Below are 23,541 nucleotides of genomic sequence, written 5' to 3' on the forward strand. Positions count from 1 at the left end.
CTACAATTTTCTAGCTTAAGGATATTGTTTTCACAATCCATAGAATTTGTAAAGGGTGAAAAATTAGGGTTCCCACCACAAGAAGGATCAAAACTGCTAATTTTTGCTTACTGACCTATTACATTAAAAAAAGGGTTGAATCCAATAGATTTAGTCACAAACTAGCAATGATAAGGACTAAAAATACTGAATGGATTCAAGGGGTGGATTTGTTTGCCCTCTTTTGTGAATTTTGAATTGTTGAAATTAGGGTAAAGTGTTGGAAATGAAGGTAAAAACATGAAAATAACAAGCTACAGATGTCGGATTGAGCCATGAACCTAGATCTAAAATTATATCCAAATCCATTGGCCTATGGATGTACAACATCACATTTTTCCAATAAAATTGACTTTACGATCATTCACAAAACAATGGGTGAGGTTTCTTTTGTAGAAACATACTTTTGAAATTTTGAAACAACAAATTCAAATCTTAATGCAAATGCAAAATTTTAATTATGGAAAGAATCTAAATTCATTTTCAAACTTACAACAACAAGAATCAAACAATAAGATTAAGAATTGAGGGAGAAATCAATAAAAGTCACGTTCAAATAGCAAATCCTTGAAAATGAAAAGAGAAGCAACCACTCCAAAAGAGCACTCAAATTCTAGAAGGCACAAAGGAATGATCAAAAACCAAATCTTCAAGCTTCTACCCACAAATATGCAAGCATCCTATCTTCTCAAATCCAATCATTCAAATTTTGTCTAGACGGTTTTTGGAAAAGGAGAAGAGAAAAATTAAAAAATTGTTCAAAATGAACTCTATTTCCAAATATAACTCACTTTTTGGAGAGAAAATAAGAAATAATAAAATTTAATTAAAATTATAAATCTCTTAAACTCTCGAAAACTCCTAGAAGTTAATTCACTAAAGTCTCATTGAATTAAATACAAAATAAGACATAATTCACACTCAAATAGTAAAATACCACTTAAATATTAAACATCATTTAGTATACACATTATAACAATTATAATTAATGACTTACTGACAATGCACAAACAATCTGTACTAGTCTTTCACAATGATGCATAAGGGTAACTAGACATTAGTAGAATGGTAACCGAAAGTGTAATCAATGAAATATGGGAATAATCCTTCAAATTAGGAATGCTAGTTGGGTTAAGTGACATTTTGGCCAATGTGTTATCTCTTGTAACCACCATCGGGGATATAGACATGCTCAAACCTATGAAGCTAGGTGGAGTCGATGTCTGGTACCTGCATCAACAAAAACATGCAAACACCCATGCATTCATATACATATATACAATGTAACTGAAAATATAAATAAAAATTCCCTAATCAAGGTCACAAAAATAATCATGGTCACTAGCATCCTCACTGAATAACATAACATCAACAAGGTACCATCAAGTAATCACACAACATCCATATAACACAAATATCCTCATAATATGTTCAAACATCATCATATAACATCATGTCACATCATCATAGAGTCATCATGCATATGATCATGATTGAACTACCAATATATCCTACTAACCCCATCCATGCAGTGAAATCATATGAACAAAATAATATCTGTAATAATGATGTACCTAATTTGTGTCAATACAAAAGAATGATATATGCATAGTGACTATAAAACATATGAAGAGTCAATCTCGGATCAAAATAAACAACTGATGGAATGCTAACACGGGAGGCATTACATTGTGGCTAACCAACATCTCCAAATGGTGCACTTGCAAATGTGAAAGAACCCTTTTGTAGTAACAAGATCTAAGAGCTCCTCCAAAACATCTACAACAATAAATAAGATCAATCATCACCAAGTGATGAATTCACAGTCATTGCTAAAGATCTCACTAAATTGCAATACCAAGTTCTCCAAGCATCATGATAAAACCACCCCCTAATCTAAAGATAATCCAAGTCTACAAACATACAACTAAAATATCAATAACAAAAAAGTAAGATCAAGATCTCTAATTGAAGTAGGTAAACCATCATTGTCAAAAGCTCCCACTGAAAAGTATAATCAATAAAATGAAACCAAGCTAACATGACATCATGATATTTACATGTTCCATGTCTCAAAACTTAACTTTCCAGGTACTCAAAAAATATCCATCCTCTCATCCCAAAATACCATACCAATATGCAAATGACCACAAACAAGGCCAACTACCTAAATCTACATAAATACTAAAAATATATGTGAATATAGATGGTCCATATTTGAGTCTTCAATGCAACCTGTAGAAAAAAAAAAATCCTCATAATCATCCTAATTCTTTTATTAATTAAATAGGTATTATTGTCTATTTAATTTATTCATTACTATTTTCCTCTATTTAATTAATTCATTAAATCATTTCATTTATCTAAATAGTTAACTCCTCTCATAAATTCATTCCTATTTATCTCCATCTCTACGATTTCCTAAATTTGTTTCTTTTTTATATCCTTCCACCCCCAACTAATTACATAAACCCAAAAAATGTGGGATAAACAACACTTTACCTCTATCTCACTAATTTATCCATCCTTCCCAACATCGGGATCACCCATGATGATACATATAAATACATTCCTCTCCTCTCTTTCGAGTCTCTCTGGCTTCTTGAAACTTGGATGTCGTAATGTTGTTTTGATATCACTTTGTGTTCTTAGTCAATTATCATGTTTCAAATCATTTGGCATTGAATCAACCATATCCATTATCCATAGTTTCTTGTGCATTGTGTATTTGAGAGCACCCAAAATGTTATTTGCAAGATCCTGGTAGATAGGAGGGCAATGGAGTGAGATTTTCATTTGAATGCATTTGTTTGTTTACTTAATATTTGTTTTGCATTTTTGTTCACTGGAAGAACTCCATTGGCATGATGTTGGACTTTTAACTCTTGTATCTTTGGCTTATGGTTGGGCTAATGAGGTTCAAGAATTAGTTTTCCCATTTTTTCAGCATCATCACAACCAATGGGTAAAGACAACCCATTAAATTGTATAACTCATAGATCCCAAATAATAAAACATGTAAGCTCAACATCACATCAATAACATGTAAAATTGAGATATCAAAGAAGATAACACGTAGATTTCAAGACTTAAACACCAGATTCACTAGTAGCCCTAATTTGCCAAACAAATCCACAATTGAGAATCATAATCAAGGAATACAAAGAATTCCTCCAAATCTAAAATTGTTTCCATCCAAAAATCTCTAAGACTCTGAAAAATAACAATTTTCCATAGATCTACAAACCACATATTTTTATTAACATACAAAAACAGCAAAACCATCTATATGCAAATCTGACTCCACCAAAATAACTCCAAATCTACACAAACCCACAACTTTTAGTAGAACAGGAGAACTACAAAACATTCAGATGAAATAGGTTTTCCAGAAGATTTAAAAAAAAAAACTGAACATAAAGAACATACCATCTTCACAACCATATACAAAATATCTCCCCACTGAGAAAGCCAAAAAATTCCTCACACCATGCAAAAAAAATACATGCAATTTGCAACTATCTTGGATCCAAAAATACCACAAGGGAAACATAATATGAAAGATAGCTTATCTGCAAATCTACAAAATCACAAGTTTTGATTAATTGTGTAAAACCCATGAAACCACCATGCTCATGAACATACATGCTCTCCCATATCCACTTGTCATTTGGAAGACTCACAAGTCTAAAAAACACCAAAATAGTTAAACCAAAACAATGGAATAACATAAATAATCATAAACATAGATTTTGAACAAAAAATCTATAAAACCCTTAGATCCATCCAACATGAAGCTGATATATGCAAGTACAACCAACCAAAAAGGAAGAAGAGGTCCAACAATTCCATCCCCAATTATAGGTAAACTCCATAACTACCATCATGTATATGCATATGAAGGATCTAGGCTATTTTAGAAGCTTTCAAGTCATCCAATGATCAACTTCATATGTAGACTTCATGCATTCTAGGCTAATAAAACAATGCCTTCCAATACTAGGAACTTAATCCAAGCACCCAACATAAGCATATCACACCATAGTCATGACAACCCAAGTTACTCCATGTCACCAAGGAGCCGAAAAACAGATACCCAACATGAATACTCTATTGCACACAACCACATAATGTAAGAAAACCACCATGCATCACTTGAGATTATTATATACTAACAAATAGGAGTTCCAGATAAATACCATAATAAATAAAAGCACAAGATCAACTCCATGAAACTTCATCTTCTTCATCCTTCAAAATCCTATTGTAACCCAAAAACAAGATCGACTACAAGACTTCCACTCAAACAAGAATTAATAATGAGCCAATTCTGTCACAACAAATTCTTTCAAGCTTGCCAGGCTAAGAAATCCTAACAAAAGAAATACATAGAACCTTAAACACCATGAAAATTTCACATGCAATATGTGTAAGAAAAAAAGCAAGCACTTGCAAACCATGGAACCCAGTGCTCTAATACCAATTGAAAGTAAAAGGGCATCCTAAAAGACCTTTGAGAAATAGTATGAACCTTCTATATCCTATTTTTTCCTTTTAATTAGATGTTTATTATTACGATACAAGAACATACTACTTTGCCTTTAAAGCAAAAACACACATAGTTAATTTCCTATTACATTAACCTTTTGAGGAAAGATAATTCAACTCACAGACCTATGTAAATTTCACCACCATAAAGACATGCAAATTAATATATTAAAACATGAAAGAAAGAAGAATTAGATAGAAGAGAAGAAACGCCAATATACATGGGGAAAACCTTTTTAGGTAAAAAACCCCTCTATGAAACATTGAACCAATGTATTAATTTGCAACAAATAAGTTACAATACACTTGTAGGCTCATAGCCTTAACATGGAGACTACATCTTTCTCTTCTCTGGAGAAACACAAATAATATAATAAAAGATATATAATAATCACCCTGTCATCCTTTTATAATGAAATACAACTCAAACATATAATGCTTTGCAAGTTATGTGCCAAAGAAAGCAACCTCCATCTTCAATAAGCAAAAAAGCTGAAGAAAACACTTTCGTGAATAACTCCAAAATCATCCTTTTTTAATTTCAATAAAAGCATCTCCTTTCTTGAACACAAATTTCCAAGGAAAGCAAATCCTTCTTTAACTTAGCCTCCAAGAAAAGATAAAATCAAAAAATTGCTTTATTCCTTTTTTCCTGTTTTGAAATAGAAACCACAAGTCTTGACTCTCAAGTCTCCATAGAAAGTTGTCAAATAATTTTTTTAATCAACAAGGAAAATTTTGATTCCAACCTCCTAAAAGTAGGATAAATCAATATGCACCAAAATAATTAATTAAATTAATTATCAATGTGAAGACTCGAAGGTTGAGACACCTTAATCCCAACATATTCAAATAGCACATGATGTAACATTCTCCAAGTTTTATGTATGTGGAGATGACATTTTAGAATATTGTTTCAAACTCAAAAAATTCCAAGTTTGTGCATCTAAATATGACATTCTAAAATGTGTCATATTCCAAGTTTTGTCCATCTAAATATGCATTTCAAAATATGTAATATTCAAATTTTTATGCATTTCAAAAGATTTAAGCTCGCTCCATTCAATATGCAACTTATTATTATCCATAGAATTTCTAAAGAGTTGTGTTTCCATACAAATATAAAGAGGATTAGTGTAACAAGAACCTACTTGTTCTACAATCATACGATGAAAAATATTATCAAAAGATTGATATGTTGAAAATATGTAATTTCACAACATTATTTCCTTTACAATTTAGAGTCTACAACTATAATTAATCTATGTTTTAAAAAGTGCAATGAATTAGGATTCAATGTGATGTTTTTTAATTTTTTGGTATAACTATAAGTTAATGAAAATAGATATATAGTTGTAAAAGGATGAAAAAACAATGTTTTTAAAACATATACAAGACAAATATTAAATTTACTATTATAATTAAAAGTAAATTGTAAATTAATGCATTTAAAATAAATATTCAAAACAATTTTATATTTTATTTTTAAAATATTTTAAAAAGATATATTAATATATCATAAATTTTTACTATAAATATTTAAAACTTATTGATAATTCAAAATCATATAAAAATAAAAAATCAAATTATATGATTCTGTAAGAGTAAAGGTATTAGTTTACTTGATTATTTAAATCATATTGATTTAATAATTAAGTCACCTTTTCTCTATTTCACTTAAGCTAAATTTAGGAAGCTAAACTTAAGAATATTAATAATTAATAATTAATTTCTTTTACATGGTATCAGAGCTTCAAACCCGAGGCTTTCTTGTTCTTCTGATTGGGAGATTCTACTAGAGTAGGTCTTTTGTGCAATTTGGGTTGATTTGAACCTCACCATTGAATCTGACACGTGGAAAATAGTCAAGATTGACCTTTTGTTTGTCAATTTTTGATTCACGGGGCTAGATCGGTGGGGGTTTAAAAATGTAGATGTTTTTGTGATCCAGGGGGCACCTATTTTTTGGAGCAATTTGGGCAAAAAAGGACACAACAGATGGCTTCTAGAGGCCGATTCCATGAATTTTGATATATAATTTGCCTATTTTCGGTGGCAAGAGCATCTAGGGCATAATTTTTTATTGGCATGCTTTACGAGGCACAAAAAACCGTATGGTCATATCCCCTGCACGTACATCAGTACCTATGCTAGAATTTTTTTTCTAAAAAAATCAATGGGCTGGTAAAAAAATAAAATTTGATTGCCAGGTTTTTAATTTTTTTTTAAAAAAATAGTGGATGCATGTTACAAAAATGTTTTTTTTAAATTAAAAAAAAAAGTCAAACCTTTGCAGCAAAAGTGCATTGCATCAGCGTTGATGTCAGAATAACATGATGCTAACATCAGTGGTACAGTCAGCAGTACAGACTGTCCAATGGCCCCCATTGAACCCTCTTTGTGCCCTAAAAAAGGTGTTTTTTTCTTTTGGCCATAACTTGGGCATACGATATTGTTTTTTGGCAAATGAGATATCGTTGGAAAGGTGGTTTTGTCTACTTTCTATATTTGTGGGTTTCATCACCTGATTTTTTTCTGGTACATTCTACAACCATTTGAAGTCAAAGGTGTTGTCTTCAGTCCCGAGCTCGTATCTTTTCACCAATTTCTCCATTTTTCGCGATTCTAGTGGCGTTGGGACGGTCTTTCAGAGCTCTTCACAACCATCTATGCAATTTTTCTAGATTTTACTCCAGGTACATTTTATTCGGTTTTTGTGTTTTCACACTCTGGTGAATTACTTGGACATATGACATCGTGGAAACTTCTCATTTGCGTGGCATGACTCGTTTTTGGCTGTTCTTCATGTATTTCCATTCTTATGTCTTGTTTTTGGCATTCTGAGATTTAATTATAAGCACTTATGATTTTGTAAACACACTGAGATAAAGTGCCTCTGTATTGCACATGTATTATGGGATCTTGCACATCATTTTTGTGCCTTATTGTACTCACACTATGATATAAAGTGCCATGGGGGTTTGATGTTTGCCTTTGTTTGCCTTCAAACCTTTCTCACGAGTGTATGCCTTGGTTTGCACACCCTTTGTATTTGCTTGTACTTTCATGTATGCACGGTTAGATGTTCTTGGTTCTTCTTCATGCACTACATTATGGCTTTCAGATTCAGTGTACCTGTCATACCTCTCCCTTCTCAACATTATGGGGAGGTTTCTATTGTTGGTGTTAATGTTTCCTTGGTTTCATGTTGGAGTGAGCTATGTATTTAGTGTTTGTTCCTATGTACTAGGCGGATGCAGCGGTTGGTTACCCATGCATTTCAGTGAGATGTAATAATTACCATATGGACACTCTTGCATTCCTATTTTCTGGAGGCAACCTTCTATTTTTTCATTTTATCAGTTCTTCAGACTATTGGTACTTGTGCCATCTGTATCTTTGAGTTCCAGATGTTTTGCCTGTGTTTGCCATCTGATTCGGATTCAAGTAGTGTCATTGAGGGCACTCATATAGATTCATGTCTTCTTGATCCTGATCATCTGTTGTTTCAGAGGAGGTTCAACATCATAGCAATCATTCGATGACAGTGTTTGCAGCTTCTTCATGCTCGTCTTTTGTTCCTATCTTTTGGAACATTCTTGTTTAGAGGCTTTTTAGTCCTTCAATTGACCTTTCATCTCTTCTTGGAGAGGAGTTTTTTTCCCACTGGGTTTTCTCCCTTTTCTCCACTTTACAAATATTTCATTGTACTTGGGTACCTCATCAGGGCTTGTTGCCAAGATCCATTTTGGCTTTCATGCATCTAGTCCTTAGTTGTTTTTTAGCTTCTCCCTAACTTCATCTTAAGGGGGGGTGTTAGAGTAAAGGTATTAGTTTCCTTGCTTAATTAAATCATATTGATTTAATAATTAAGTCACCTTTTCTCTATTTCACTTAAGCTAAATTTAGGAAGTTAAACTTAAGAATATTAATAATTAATTATTATTAATTATTAATTTCTTTTAGGGTTTTCCTTTTTAGGTTTGATCTCCTTTTATAAGGATTGACCCCTTTTGCAATTCATAATCTGATTATCATTATTGCATTCTTTTGCTCTAGGTTTTCAAAACAATCTTTGTATATTGTGAATCTTCCATTGTTGTGTCAGGTTGTTTGCATACATTTGTTCAGTGGGTTCTGTGAGGTTGTATTTCACAACTTTCATAGATTCAATCAAATTTTAAATTGTAAAATATGTTTAAAATAGAAAAAAATTCACACATCATCAAATTTTAGGCATAATCACACCTACATTGATTCTAATGTAAAGATAAAATTAAGGAGGTAGTGATGGGTTTCTCTTCGAGAGGCGGTTTGACGAAAAAATAATACATTATAAATGGGAACTTACTTGTGTCAAGCGAGTGAACTCTGAAGTGGTTGGGAGCCGATCGGTGATAGTACCCATGAAGATGTATGAGGGAAGCTTGATGATCAACATACACTTTCAACCAGCATTGCATTCGCTGCCTAATGTTCTATTGGGTTTACCCTTTATTATTATTCATCTTCATTTTTATTAAAGACTCTAGTCCTATGAATATTGTACTATTTTAATATTATTAATATAATGTTTAATAAAAAATTTAATTAAAAAGATAGTGATGATGCTACCTCAAATCACACACACTACTAAGTTCGCACTTTTAGACTTAAAAGTGTTACACTCCGAATTGAGTGACATTCTCGAAGCTTAATAGTAGATCATAATTTGGGTTTTTTATATTACAGCTGGGTGTATTTGGCAGTCAAATTTTTCTTCCGGGCTTTTGGCAGAAACAGAAACTGCACCTTAATAAATTTTCTCGTTAGAAACACTGGTAATCTTAATATTCAAGAAACCATCTAAAGACATTTGGTTTAAAAAGCAGCAATTTGCTGAAACATATTCTGAATTCGGCAGCTGCCCATTGGTCACTGGCAGGAACAAGTGTCGTAATAAAACGTAGAAATAGTAGCTCCTCCTTTTCAGCGAAGGTTCAGACATTTGGCTTTCCTTGCAGCGTAGATTTCAGACGACTGTGCATAGATTCATTGCTAAAACAGACCGAATTAGATGCTCGAATCTTGCTGAACCTCACAGAATTCGCATCTCATGACTAAATTTAGACAGAATTTAATGAAAGACGAATTAATTGTAGGAAAAGGTAGGTAACCCAATATCATATTGTCCTTGCTCAATGTAGCCCTGAACTGGCCGAGATTTCTCCGTTAAGAAATGGAGCAATCGATGAAGTGCTCTAGTTGTCGTGGGGTGTCATTTGAAACCAAAAACGACAGGAGATTGTCGTTCAATCGCGGATCTTTTAACAGAATTTTTCCCAGTGATCGGTGGGCAATCTTCCAAAGATCAGAGAGCCGACCCAGCAGCCATTTCTGTAATTTAGACGACGATGAGGAAGAAGCCAATGATGTGGAACAACAGGAGGAGCTTTGGAATTCCTCGGATTTACCAGTGCCCAAAAAGGATACTCTGCCTCAGAAGCCATCAAAACCAGAGTCTCGCCTTTCAGTCATATTGCTGGATCAAGGCCTGTTTACAGTCTACAAGCGTCTCTTCATTCTATGCCTTGCCCTAAATTTGAGTACAATTCTGTTCGCTACAAGTGGGGTTTTCCCCTACGCCATGAAAGAAGCCGGTTTCTTCTCAGTGGGGAATTTACTGGTTCTTGTTCTGTGCCGTAGCGAGGCCTTTCTGAGATGTGTGTTTTGGGTTGCAGTGAAGGTTTTGGGCAGGTCGTGGGTTCCAATCCCACTCAAGACCGCCACAACTTCTTTTCTCCAGTGCGTAGGAGGAATCCACAGTGGGTGTGGTGTTTCTTCCATAATGTGGCTGATTTACTACCTTGTAGAATCCCTCCGCCGCCCTGAGACAAGCTCCGCCATGATTAAAGGCGTCGCCTTTGGGATTTTAGGGCTTCTGGTAATAAGCTCGGCGGCGGCATTTCCTCTGGTCCGCCATCTGCACCACAACATCTTTGAAGGATTCCACCGTTTTGCCGGCTGGGCTGCGGTAATTTTACTCTGGATTTTTCTCATACTCACTGTATCTTACAACCCAGATGACAGGATTTACAGAGTGAGTATCTCTGCTCTTGCAAAGAAGAAGGACGTGTGGTTTACTTGGTTCATCACGTTCCTTATAGTGTTGCCATGGCTGACTGTGAGAAAAGTTGCAGTGGAAGTTTCAACATCGTCTGCTCATGCAAGTTTGATAAGATTTGCCGGGGGAGTAAATGCCGGATTGCTCGGCCGGATTAGCAGATCTCCTCTCTCCGACTGGCATGCATTTGGAATAATCTCCGACGGAAAATGCCAGCATATGATGTTGGCCGGAGCAGTGGGTGATTTTACGAGAGAATTGGTGTCAGATCCGCCGAAATTCTTGTATACTCGCTGCATTCATTTTGCAGGATTGCCGTATCTGATAAACATGTATGACAGAGTAGTTCTGGTTGCTACTGGTTCGGGCATTTGCGTCTTTCTGTCCTTCAGTCTGCAGCCTTGTGCTGCACAAGTTTACGTCATTTGGGTGGCAAAATCCATCGAGAAGAATTTTGGAGAGGAGATTGTGAGAATGGTGAAAGACCACCCTCCGGAAAAGAGGATCATTCATGATACAGCCGTTTCAGGGCGTCCAAATGTTGCAGAAATGACTGTGAAAGCTGTGAGAAATTGGAATGCTGAAGTCGTCATTGTGACGAGCAATCCGAGTGGGAGTAGAGATGTAGTGAATGAATGCAAAACCAGAGGAATCCCAGCTTTTGGGCCCATCTGGGACTCCTGAATTAAGTGTCTGCAACATAGATCAGTTAATAAATGGAGACATGTAACATATGTTTTTATTCAGTATAATGCGGTAATTATATATATATTATTTAATTAAGTACAATAATATAAATGATTAATAAATTATTTAATCTAATAAAATTGATGACCTACGATTTGGAGTGGTGATTGAATTGTTCTAGTTGAAAGTCTAGTTCGAATTTTGAATTTTGAATTTTGAGCCAATTTTTTAAGCTTCCAATAAATCAAGATTTGTTAGAGAAGTGGTTTTAAAACTGCAAGCTTTGTATGATTGTTTGGATTATTTTTGTAAGTATGAAATTGGATTTAATGCATATATCTGAATTGGGACGTAGATTTGGAATAATCAAAAGTATAAAACTATTACAAATGTATCTTGCTTGATTTTAAAAATTGGGTGGTGGTAAGAAATAACATTTAGGAGTTTAATAGATAAGGATTTGTTCTCCTTTGCTTAAGCATAAATTAATTTTTTTGCAACAATGATTGAAGACAATAAACAAGAATGTAAGGATGCCTAAGATAACATATGCTAATGTATTCCATCACAATGTTCATATGAATGTATCATGAATGCTCTACGACAATGCTCTGCAATGAATATCAATGAACTAGAATTTATTTCTAAATACAATATACTATAAAAATTAAACATATGTGCAAGTCAATAGGGTCAAGAATTGTATTTTCAATAATAAAATTTTGTTATTTAGATCTATGACTTTGGAAACCAATCTTTTGATGAGTGATGATGGGAATAGGTTGGGATAATGTCATGAACTAATATTATATGCAATAATATGCCACTTGTAGATATGTTACTATATAAATAACACCCTAATCAAAGTGGTCATACACTATAAGGGAAAAGTGCATTTACATGCAATTTCCATAATTACATTTTTCCTCCACTTTGATGTGCATAAAAACTACTATGAGGATGTATTATTGAGTAAAAGAAAACACTTAGAATGAAAATTAATAATTTGACACTCAATGGATTTAGATATGGATTATTATTGTTATACACTCCTCACAATGAACACTCTATTAGAAATCTACAAAACAACAAAGAAAGGCAATGGATAACATTTTTCACATGCATTAAAAATAATCACTAACTACAACTTGCTTGAAAATTATCTTTCAAAATAGTAAACATAAAAAGAAGGGTAAGAGATTCCATCTAAGGCAAAAGTGGTAGGGTTTCGATTAACAAAAAAATATATTAAAAGTTTGATCAAACATAATATTTTAACAATGTATGTGGGTGATAAAGATCACTTCAACTATTCAAGACCTTCCCATTTACAAGTGTTTTGTGCAGACTTCTCCTTCAAGTTTCATTAAGGAATTCGAAGCTCTCTCTTATAATTTATTTTGGGCAAGGACCTTGCTTTCATCTTTAAGTGGAGTTTGGTGAAGTGGGATTTTGTCTATAAGCCAAAAGAGGAGGGGGGTCTTGGGCTTTAGTTGGTGGCTCTTAGTGGTCAAGTTTTGGCTGCTAAGTTGTTTTGGAGATGGTGTACTAATCAATATCAAGATTGGACCCACATCTTATCTTATAAGTATCTGTGAGGAGTGGATAGGGCTGACATTCCTTGATGCAACCTTGTTGGTAGTGCCTCTGAAATTTAGAATACTCTTAAGAGGGGTGCTGAATTAATTAAGGGATTTTCTAGATTTGTAATAAGGGCTTTGATACTCTTTTATGGTATGATTTTTGGGATGGTCATCCACCTATCATATCAATGTTTCCTCGATTACAACCCATATGTAATAACTTCTTGGAGGCGAGTAAAATAGGTTTGAAGACTTTGAAACTATTCAATCATTGGGTCAGCTGGAGGTTTATAGATGGAAAGACCCCCAGGAGTTGCCTCTAGGGGAATCTAAGGCAGACAAGTAGGAGTTTGCCAAGATTTTGAATGGTAGAGTTTGTAGTTTTTTGTAGGAAAGGGATGTCCTTCCTCGAGGTCCAGATCCAAAAGGTAAGCTATCTATGGCTTTAGGTTACATGGAGTTGGACATACAAACTTATGGGAAGGTTGGTATTACTTGGTGGAAACAGGTATGGAATAAGTTTTCTTGGCCTAAATACAACTTCTTCATATGGCTAGTGGAGTGAAATAGATGCATTAGTTGAGAGAATTTACAAAAAAGAGGTTTCTAGGGTCCTTTTTGTTTTCTATGAAAAAATAGTGAAGAATCTACTTCTCATATCTTTTTTGAATGCTCCTTTTCCAGAGATATTTGGCATTTATGGTGGGGGCATGGAATCATGTGCACATTCATGCCTCGCCTTTAGTTGAATTTTGGAATAGCCTTGGAAGACCTCCTACAAATACTATCTTTCTTCATGTGGCTTGGGAGATTGGTTCCACTTTTATTATTTGGAAATGTATACGATGAAAAATGATGATGGTAAACTATTGTAAAGCCACAAAGATCCAACCACAACAAACCCTAGTTCTACAACCAAACATCCACCATACACCAATGAAGATACCTAAGAACATGCAAATCACCAAATGAACAATATTACCATTCACATGCCAAGTAGCATTTCAATCGCCATTGTCTCCTATCTCCATTGATCTTGTTTGATATATTTTCTCTTAGATTTTGTATATGCACAAGAGCTCAACAAAGAACGGATTGTGGTTGAAGTCACTTGATCGCAAGAAGGCTTGATTGCACAAGGTAGACGCCTTAGGGTTGATAATGATGAGAGTATCCTCTTATATAGAAGATGCTTTAGAAAATGGAAAGATAAGATTAAGAGGTGAAAGAAATAAATGGTCGGCAAGATTAAAGGCTAGGTAGAGGAAATAATAAAATGATGAAGGGGGTAGGTAAAGGAGGATTAAGAGATAAATGACATGTGTCATAGAAGAAAAAGATAATTAATTAATTAAAAATAAAGATTTATTTAATTAATAGAGGAAGTAGGACCAATTAAATAAATAAAAGTATTTATTTAATTTAGAAGAAATATATTTAAATAAATATTAATATTTATTTAAATGAGAAAAGGGCTAGAAGAGGATGAATGAACTAATTAAATAAATAAAATATTTATTTAATTAAGCAGGACAATTTTAGGTGTCTACAGGAAACTCTTGTTAGAAACAAATCATAGGATTTTTTAGGACAAGGAAATATTGGTGTATCACTGTGGTAGACAATTATTTGCATGTTGTAGGAGAACTTTTCAAGAAAGAATGATCTTTTGAATAATATAGATTAGAGTGATCTCGGTATAACCAGAAATTAGAACCTTGTTGGGGATAAGCATAGACCTTTTAACCCAAAGAAATGTAGGCATGCTAAAGAGAAGATTCATCAAGAAGGGCAGTGACTTCTTCCTCCTTATGGAATATTGAAGATCAATATTGATGGCTCTTCTAGGGGCAATCTCGGGCATGTTGGGATAGGAGGTATTGGGACATATGTCCAATTTCTTTTTTCCACTTATAAATGGAAGAAAACGAATAATTTCATGGAAGCCCTTGCCATTCTTATTGCTTTGGAAAGAGGGTGTGCCCTTGGTTGGAGGAAAATCATATTTGAGTCGGATTCACAGGTCATGGTTGACATGTTGAATGAGAAAAGGATGGATGGAGTGAATTGGGAGTTAGCTCTGGTGACTATATAGATTCTTTGACTGAGTTCTTCTTTGGATTGTGTCTCCTTTTGTCACATTCACAGGGAATACAACAAGGTGGTAGATGGTTTCGCTAAATGGGTTTTTGAGCACATGGAGGGGTGGAATGCCAGTGATTGAGAACATTTGTCCCAAGAGGATATCCAAATCGTAGAGTAGTTATGGAGGATATGATAGGTTAATTTGGGTCTATTTTTTTTGTTTGGTCCTTGTTAGGCCTTGTTCTCTATTGCTTTATATTGATTCTCTTTGATTAATAATTTTTTACCTCTTTTTTCAAAAAATACATGCCACCATATTATGGAGATCTATCATAAATATTTAGTAGAGGTAATTAATTAGACATTAGTTAGTTGATGTATTCTTTTTCTATCATTAGAATCATGCAAAAACAAACATTATTAGTATCATTATTTTGTTTTTTTTAAGGCGATACTATTCTATTTCAACAATGAATTATGTGATATATGTGATTATATGAGATTATAAATGATATATCTTTATTTTCAATTCCTAAATTTTTTTTAGTCAATTTTGATGATTTAAAAACATTCTAATCTTTGGAGAGTTGACCACTCAACTAGAGAGATATAACCTATGTTATTGTAGATAAATCATAACTATATAATATTTATTGGTTTCAAATTATGTTGACTACAAATATATTATGCTAATTATTGTTGTATTTGCATGTGAAATTCTTACTTTTACAAATCTTATACGAAACACATCAAAATAAAAAATAAAAATTATCTATTTTATTTGTTGTTTATTCTTTAAGAAAATACCAAAAAAATCGTAATTGATTTTATTTATCTTAAATTAATAATTGAATTGTTATTTTTTAATTTTTTCAAAATTTTCACTCCATAATTAATCTTTTGAATCCCATTAACATTTTAATTAACTTTCAATCTACCCATATTTATAAAAAAAAATGGCATTTCCCTTTGCCCTGATTTGACCTATTAATTCAAATGTCAATTCATACTACATGAATATGTTAAAGTAAACATTATCGTTTCATATTATGTTGACTACAAATATATTATGTTAATTATTGTTGTGTTTGCATGTGAAATTCTTACATCTTCAAAAATTACAAGGAAAAACATAAAAAATAAAAAATAAATGTTGAAACTTTATTTATTTGTTGTTTGTTCTTTAAGAAAATGTGAAAATGAGAATTTGTAATTAATTTTGATTTTATCTTAAATAAGCATTTGAATTTTTATTTTATTTTTTTTAAAATTCAATATTTTCATTTCATAATTAAATTTTCAAATGACATTAACATTATAATTCACTTTCAATCTAATCGTATTTATAAAAATGGTATTTCTCTTTCTTTTGATTTGACCTATTAATTCAAACATCAATTCATATTGTATGAATATATTGAAGCAAACATTATTGTTTCATATTATGTTGACTACAAATATATAATATTAATAATTGTTATATTAGAATATGAAGTTCTTACATTTTCAAATTTCATAAGAAAAACAAAAAAAATAAAAAATTAATCAATTTTGATTTTATTTGAAATTAAGATTTGAATTGTTATAAAAAATATATTTTTTCAAACATTTTCTTTCTATAATTGAGATTTTGATTCACATATTAAGTCACTTCCAATCTACTTATATTTATAAAAATGAAAGTTTCTCTTTCTCCTTATTGAAAGTGCTAAACTCCATACAAATAACACTCCATACAGTTTCAAAAATCTACAAAACACAACATATTCAAGAATGAAATCTCCATGCTTATATCCCATCGCTGTTAAACCACAAAAATTCTTACGAAAAAATACTATATATTACAAATTTAAATGATTTTTTTTAGAATACTATTTTGTATAAAGATTAGGCTGTACCCTGATTTGACCTATTCATCCAAACGACAATTCATGTTGATATATTATATATTATATATAATGATTCGACTCATCTGAAGTCGAAAGGGAAACGGGCATATAGTTAAGCCTGGTCTAATGCAAATACATAAATGGGAATCTCCAAAGGAACACATCAAATCACCCATCCTTTTTTTCTGGAACGTCAATGGCGACTCGTAACACACACTCAAAACTCATAAGGAAGCGTGTGAATGTCCCTTTGCGGATATCTGAAATTACTCCATGAAAGATGACATGTAATGTCGGCAGGCGACGACGTATCGAAACCCACCACTACATTTTCGTCGTTTTGTTTCTTCTTGCTGATGAAGTTTTCAGGAACAATGAGAATGCATCAATCAAAGGACGATTGAAAAAATTGTGTAAAATGTCGGCAATGCTCGTTAAATCGCCATCTGTACAGTAAAACATCGCCGTTCAGACCTGAAACCCGAAATCCGAAGAAATCGGGGTCATGAAAGGAGCACAAGTATATTTTCTTTGCGAGACAAGGATCTAAAACATAAACATCTTCAATTTTATCACAGAAGCGATAACGCTTGTGTGATAAAAACATGGAGGAGACAACCTCAGGGGAAACCAGTACAAATTTTAGCACAGAAAGATCAGATAGCCATTTGAGCAGCTTCAATATATCAGACATCGAAAATGGTAGCGCATCAGATTTGGAGCGCCAAATCGGTTTCGGCGCTCCACAAGTCTTGGAAGAAATAAGAAGGGCGGCGCCTAACCCAAAAAAAGCAGAGACACGTCTTTCAGTGATATTGCTGGATCAGGGCCTATTTACAGTCTATAAAAGATTGTTCATCACAACTTTTGCATTAAATGTTACTGCACTCATTTTGGCTGCCACAGGCCATTTTCCATATGCTGAAAAAGAAGCAGCTTTATTCTCAGTGGGCAACATTTTAGCGCTGGTGCTGTGCAGAAGTGAAGTTTTTCTGAGGATCGTATTCTGGGTCGCCGTCAAAATGTTGGGCAGGTCGTGGGTTCCAATCCCACTCAAGACCGCCGCCACTTCTTTTCTTCAGTGCTTAGGAGGAATCCACAGCGGTTGTGGGATTTCGTCCATTATGTGGTTGATTTACTCCCTCGTACAAATTCTCCGCCACAGGGAATCAACAAGTGGTGTTATAATTGGCGTCGCAGCCGCCATTCTGGGGCTTCTGTTCATAAGTTCGGCGGCGGCATTTCCACTGGTCCGCCATGTCCATCACAACTTCTTCGAAGAAATCCACCGTTTTGCAGGCTGGATAGCCCTTGCATTGCTCTGGGCTTTTGTCATTCTCACTGCATCATACAATCCAACAAAGCGGGCATACAAATTACGTTTCTTGGATCTTGTAAAGAAACAAGATTTCATTTTTACATTGCTCATCACCTTGCTCATAATCTTTCCATGGCTGACTGTCAGAAAGGTCGCTGTCCAGGTGTCGGCGCAGTCCGGGCAAGCTAGTTTGATAAAATTTGGCGGCGGAGTGAATCCCGGTTTGTTGGGCCGGATTAGCAGATCTCCTCTCTCAGATTGGCACGCCTTCGGAATAATCTCCGACGGGAAAGATGAGCACATGATGCTGGCGGGGGCAGTTGGAGATTTTACCACAGGACTGGTTTCTGATCCGCCGAAATTCTTGTATACTCGCTGTATTCATTTTGCAGGATTGCCTTATCTGGTAAACATGTATGAGAAAGTGGTGGTGGTGGCTACAGGATCCGGCATTGGCGTTTTCCTGTCTTTTATGCTGCAGCGCTCTCGTGCAAACGTGTATTTCATTTGGGTGGCGAAATCCATACAGAGAAATTTTGGAGACGAGATTGTTAGAAAGATTGAGAGTTACCCATCTGAAAAGATGATTGTTCATGATACCGCTGTTTCAGGGCGTCCAAATGTGGCGGAATTGACAGTGAAAGCAGTGAGAGATTGGAGCGCCCAAGTTGTTATTGTGACAAGCAATCCGAGGGGTAGTCGAGACGTTGTGAAGAAATGCAGAGGAGAAGGGATTCCAGCTTTTGGGCCAATCTGGGACTCTTAAAAAGTTAAATCCATGTCTGTAAATGAAGATATGTTTATGAGGACCGAACCAACGGCCGGGCAACTAGATTATGCATGAAGATCCTGCTTTTGGGCGAAGCATTTAAGATGATTTGTTTATGGTAGCTTTATTCCTTGTCTATTTTTATAAGGTTCTTTGCGCAATATTATCGCTCCGAAAGGCAGGACACGCATTCCATAAATAACAAAACATACAAGTAAATTCAAATATGTAGGCAGCAAAGTGTCTCTAGCAGCTCCTCTTGGTATGTGTCTAGTATATTTGTGACATGGTTTAATAGTCTTGTGAAATCTTTAATTCTAATGGCGGTCATATTCTGAGTAAATGTATTTTTTTGGAAAAATTACGTGCTCATGGACTTCTTATAGCTTATACTGTTCTAATTTTAGAAATGTAGAAAATATAATTTTATGTCGTGTTCGAATAAAATTTGAGTGATATTGAAGAAAAATGTTTATCCAGCTTCTAGGACGCACCAATATATAAGTTACCTTCATACATCAAATGTATGTATTGAAGCATCTTAAAGACTTAATTGTTTCCATATTAAAAAAACATTACAAATAATAAAAGTTTGTTAATCAATGTTTGTCCAATATAACGCCTAGTGCCTTTCAATTGTCAAATTTCTTATGTTTTTTTGAAGACAGTTATCTATAACTTTCCTATTTCACCTGAAAATGAGTTGCATGCCTAAAAAATAAGTTAACAAATATTTCCTCGTACAATATTTCTAAAGTATAATTAAAAAATGGAGGATGTTGGGGTATTTGGCTTCTTGTGCACATTTGCTAATATTTGATTATGTCATGTTATTGCTCTTAGATTATAAATCTATTAATTCTACTTCTTTTTGGTCTAATGTGATTCTAAACTCTCCAAATTAAAGATGGACAAAATAATTATTGTGCTTTTGAATCTTTTTACAATTATATTTTTATTTAACATATATGATTATATCTATGTAGTTATAAATTGGATATAAATTTTTCCTCATCTTTGTTAACTAAATTTTATCAATGTGTATTTAGGAACATCTTTAAAATATTTTTATGTTAGGGTGTGGAATTGTATTACCTCAGCCCTTATGCAATGATCAAACTCCGTATATTTTTGTTTACAATGGTTGCAAGATATAAGATGCAATATGTATCCTTTTAAATGTTAACAAGCTATCGTGACTATCATTTGCTGTTAATAAATGTAAGTTTGATGTCTTTATGATGATGCATTATAGGGTTATTCATCTAGGATCTTCTAATAAGTATTAAAGATGTTGTCCAATATTGTGACTTACTATTATTCAAAGATACTCTTCATGCAATGTTTTATTTGCGTATTTTTTCTAAAACCATTTGTGGTCATCCTCTCTTATTTCTCTAAAAATTGGATGATGAGATAGTAGTCGCATAAGTTGATTTATAGGTACATAGGTGTTGCCCCAATTTCACTCATGGTTCAATTCGAGTCTTTCCTTACCTTCTTTAAGATGAGAGAAACTTATTTTAGATCGTTTTAATGAACTTATCGGAGTTTTGAGTCCCTTCCCGAACCCTTGTCAGTCCTTGACAACCTAATCAAAACCTTCTTGCATCATGTTTCCCTTGTAAATCCGTGTGTTTTATGTCTAGGTTCAAGTTTAACTTTGGGTATCGCCTTTGATGTCCTTTTGGGTAATTGTCATACTTTATTTTTTTCGTTTATCTTGTCATTTATTCCTTTTCAAATTTGCGAAAGAGTTCCACTTCTAGCGGCCGTACTAGATAAAGTGCTTTGCACTTAGTCTTTTATCTTTTTTTTGGGTCGGTCCCATGTGTTTAAGGATGAACTTGAAAGTCATAAAGATAAAGTTGTTCCAAAAGAAGCTACAGTTTCTGGTAAGAGTTCTTGAACTATTGTTAGAGCCTAAAGTATTAAGAAATACTTCAAGGAGGAGGAAAAAGGAGACCTAAGTGTTTTAGAAGAAAGTATTAAATTTGATGTAAGGATCTAATATGTAAGTTGGACATTTTAGACCTGTAGAAGAATTTAAGAACTTAGAGCACCTAATCTACTAAAGGGGATCTCTAATCATTAAAAGTGGAAGCTGATGGTGTTGTTGAAGGCTCAAAAACCAATTTGGTGCAGATTTTAAATGAGCGGCATTAATTAACAGAGCTGAAGTAGTTGGGTATTTACTATACTTTCAGGTGAGATTATTAATTTTTTATCCAAATGAACATCATTCTAGAACTTATTGTGATTAGATAACAGACAAAGGAGAAGAGTTAAGTGCCTAGTCTGCATCAAATAGTTGCACGAACCTGTGAAGATGTAGGTAGTTTAGAACCATATAATACCATTTTTCCTTTCAAAATTCTTTCTCAAAACACTATAACATGGTGGCAAGAGACATTGTTTCAGTGATGATTGGTGCATGATATCTATTTAGGGGTTGTCATTGATGGCAACTCAGTTTGCAGATCACATCTAGTGTGCATAGATTTGGTTTACCAGAAGCCATTTTGTTCATAGGCATAAGTCTGGAAGTTGGAACTCAGTAACCAATAGAGCATGAGATCATGGTGCACATCTTGATTTCAGTGATGTATTTTGAGTTACGATGAACAAGATAGTTGATTCAAGGTTTGAGATAGATTATATTGTGATCTTGATATACGGTGTTGAATTGTGTGCAAGTTTAGAGCTTTGTTATCTGACAATTCAGTTAGGGTAGAACTATTTTGGTGTAGTGTATGTTGTGGAATCATTGGGTTAATTTCGGTAATCAGTTTCGTGTTTGAGGTGATTGGGCTGACTTATGGGAAGAATTTTATCATCTTGTTTTGGTCTGCATTAGGATTTATGATCGGATTGAGCCGACTTGGTGTTACACATTTCATGTTGCATATTATGCGATTTTTGGAAGCCAACTTAGTAAATGATTCTTTTTGTTGATGCGGATATATAAGATTGATTTGGTTGATCATTTTGAGAGTGTGTTAATGAGCGAAGGAATTCATGAAGGAAGTCTGTGAGTGAATTTGTAAGTTTGGTGAAGATTTTGTTGCACTCTGATATGTTACAGAGCAAAATGACAGATCAGTTGTAGGAGACAAGCTGAGACTAACAAGAACTGTATTTTGGCATAGCTAGATGCTATACTCTAGTTCATTAATCATTGTAATCAATTGTAATATCATATAAGGCAGTGAGCCTTCCTCTAGGTTGTAGCTCTTTTGTAATTGAGTAGTGAGCTCTAGGCAGTGTGCCTAAAAGCAAGTGCATTCCCCTTTTGTAATATTGTTCTACTACTAGCCATAGTATAATAATATTGTGGGTACTTAATCCCACCATGGCTTTTCCCTTTCCAAGTTTCCACGTAAAAATATTGGTGTTATGGCTGTGTGATTGATTACTTTATGTTTTTGCACTTTGCTTTCCTTCTTATGCATCTGGTGGTTTAAGAATCAGATTGATAAGTTTGCAAATTACAAAACATTGATTCCAACATAACAAAGTACACTAGTGTATGTCCCTGGTGTTTTAACTCTAGTTTCGTAAAATCCTTATGAATTATGAAAATGAAGACCAAATTCTTGGGGAATGAGCATCTAGATGGGCTAACTAGCTCATTACCAAGGATTAAGGACACCAAACTCAATTTTGTCCATTTAGATGAGTTTTGGAGACATATACAAAACCCTAACAAACATGAAATTACCCAAAGACTAATAGAGAGTGGTTTGATAGAGGCTATTGCTTTCCCCATGTCTTTGCAATGCCCTGAGCTAGTATTGGAATACATCAATCAGTACAACTTGAAAACTAGGGAGGTGAAGATGGAGGATAATCGAGCTCTTATCACTTTGGAGTGAGCTACTATTTAGAGTTGTTTTAGGCTTCCTAATAGAGAGGTGTATAGTCATCAAAACCAATGCCTATCATAGGGTGAATTTTACATGAAGAAGGGTGTATTGGGGAATATAATCTCTAAGGAATGGTTTACGGTGCGATGTAGGGAACAATCAAACCTGCTCAAAACCATACACAAAACCTACCTAAAAGGGGAAATTGTTGAAATTATCATCCTCCTACATCGACTAAATGGAGATTAGGAAGCTCAAAATCTAGACGAGTCTAGATGTTCTTTCTTGTCTAATTTATATGTTGAGGGAAGATGTATATAGATTGGGCAACACTAATTAGTGATAGACTACACAACCCAATCACTTCCTTTCGTCTAAACAGGTTCTTTTATACAACATCTTATCTATTGTACACTCTAACATGCATAAGATACTATTTCAATTATGTGGAGGATTATGAAGATGATATTCAAATATATGACTTTTTTCTTGATTTACAATTATAGCAGAGTTATACCAATTTTCAAAGCGAAAATGATTTTTTTCTCAATGGCTTTGGTGAGAGAACTATAGGGGCACCCTAAGATGTGGATATATTTGGAAGCTACTCGATTAATTAGCAACTATTTCATTTAGTTCCCTACCTTTACCTAT

The 23,541-nt window shown here is 33.9% G+C and overlaps 2 protein-coding genes across 2 annotated transcripts; both read left to right on the forward strand.

Moving 5' to 3' along the window:
• The first annotated feature begins 9,743 nt into the window (after positions 1-9,743).
• LOC131039570 (adenylate-forming reductase 03009) lies at positions 9,744-11,441 on the forward strand. The gene has a single exon (XM_057972359.2). The coding sequence runs from the start codon at positions 9,806-9,808 to the stop codon at positions 11,372-11,374; it is 1,569 nt and encodes a 522-aa protein (XP_057828342.2). The 5' UTR covers positions 9,744-9,805; the 3' UTR covers positions 11,375-11,441.
• Positions 11,442-17,434: 5,993 nt separating this feature from the next.
• LOC131039569 (adenylate-forming reductase 06235) lies at positions 17,435-19,404 on the forward strand. Its single transcript, XM_057972358.2, has one exon. The coding sequence runs from the start codon at positions 17,540-17,542 to the stop codon at positions 19,016-19,018; it is 1,479 nt and encodes a 492-aa protein (XP_057828341.2). The 5' UTR covers positions 17,435-17,539; the 3' UTR covers positions 19,019-19,404.
• The last annotated feature ends 4,137 nt before the right edge of the window (positions 19,405-23,541 follow it).

The sequence above is a fragment of the Cryptomeria japonica genome, chromosome 7 (assembly GCF_030272615.1).
Source record: "Cryptomeria japonica chromosome 7, Sugi_1.0, whole genome shotgun sequence".
In the NCBI taxonomy this organism is placed as follows: Eukaryota; Viridiplantae; Streptophyta; class Pinopsida; order Cupressales; family Cupressaceae; genus Cryptomeria; species Cryptomeria japonica.

What these genes read in the sequence shown, in the direction of transcription:
- LOC131039570 (XM_057972359.2), top strand. Translation starts at nt 9,806, where the DNA reads ATGGAGCAATCGATGAAGTGCTCTAGTTGTCGTGGGGTGTCATTTGAA.
- LOC131039569 (XM_057972358.2), top strand. Translation starts at nt 17,540, where the DNA reads ATGGAGGAGACAACCTCAGGGGAAACCAGTACAAATTTTAGCACAGAA.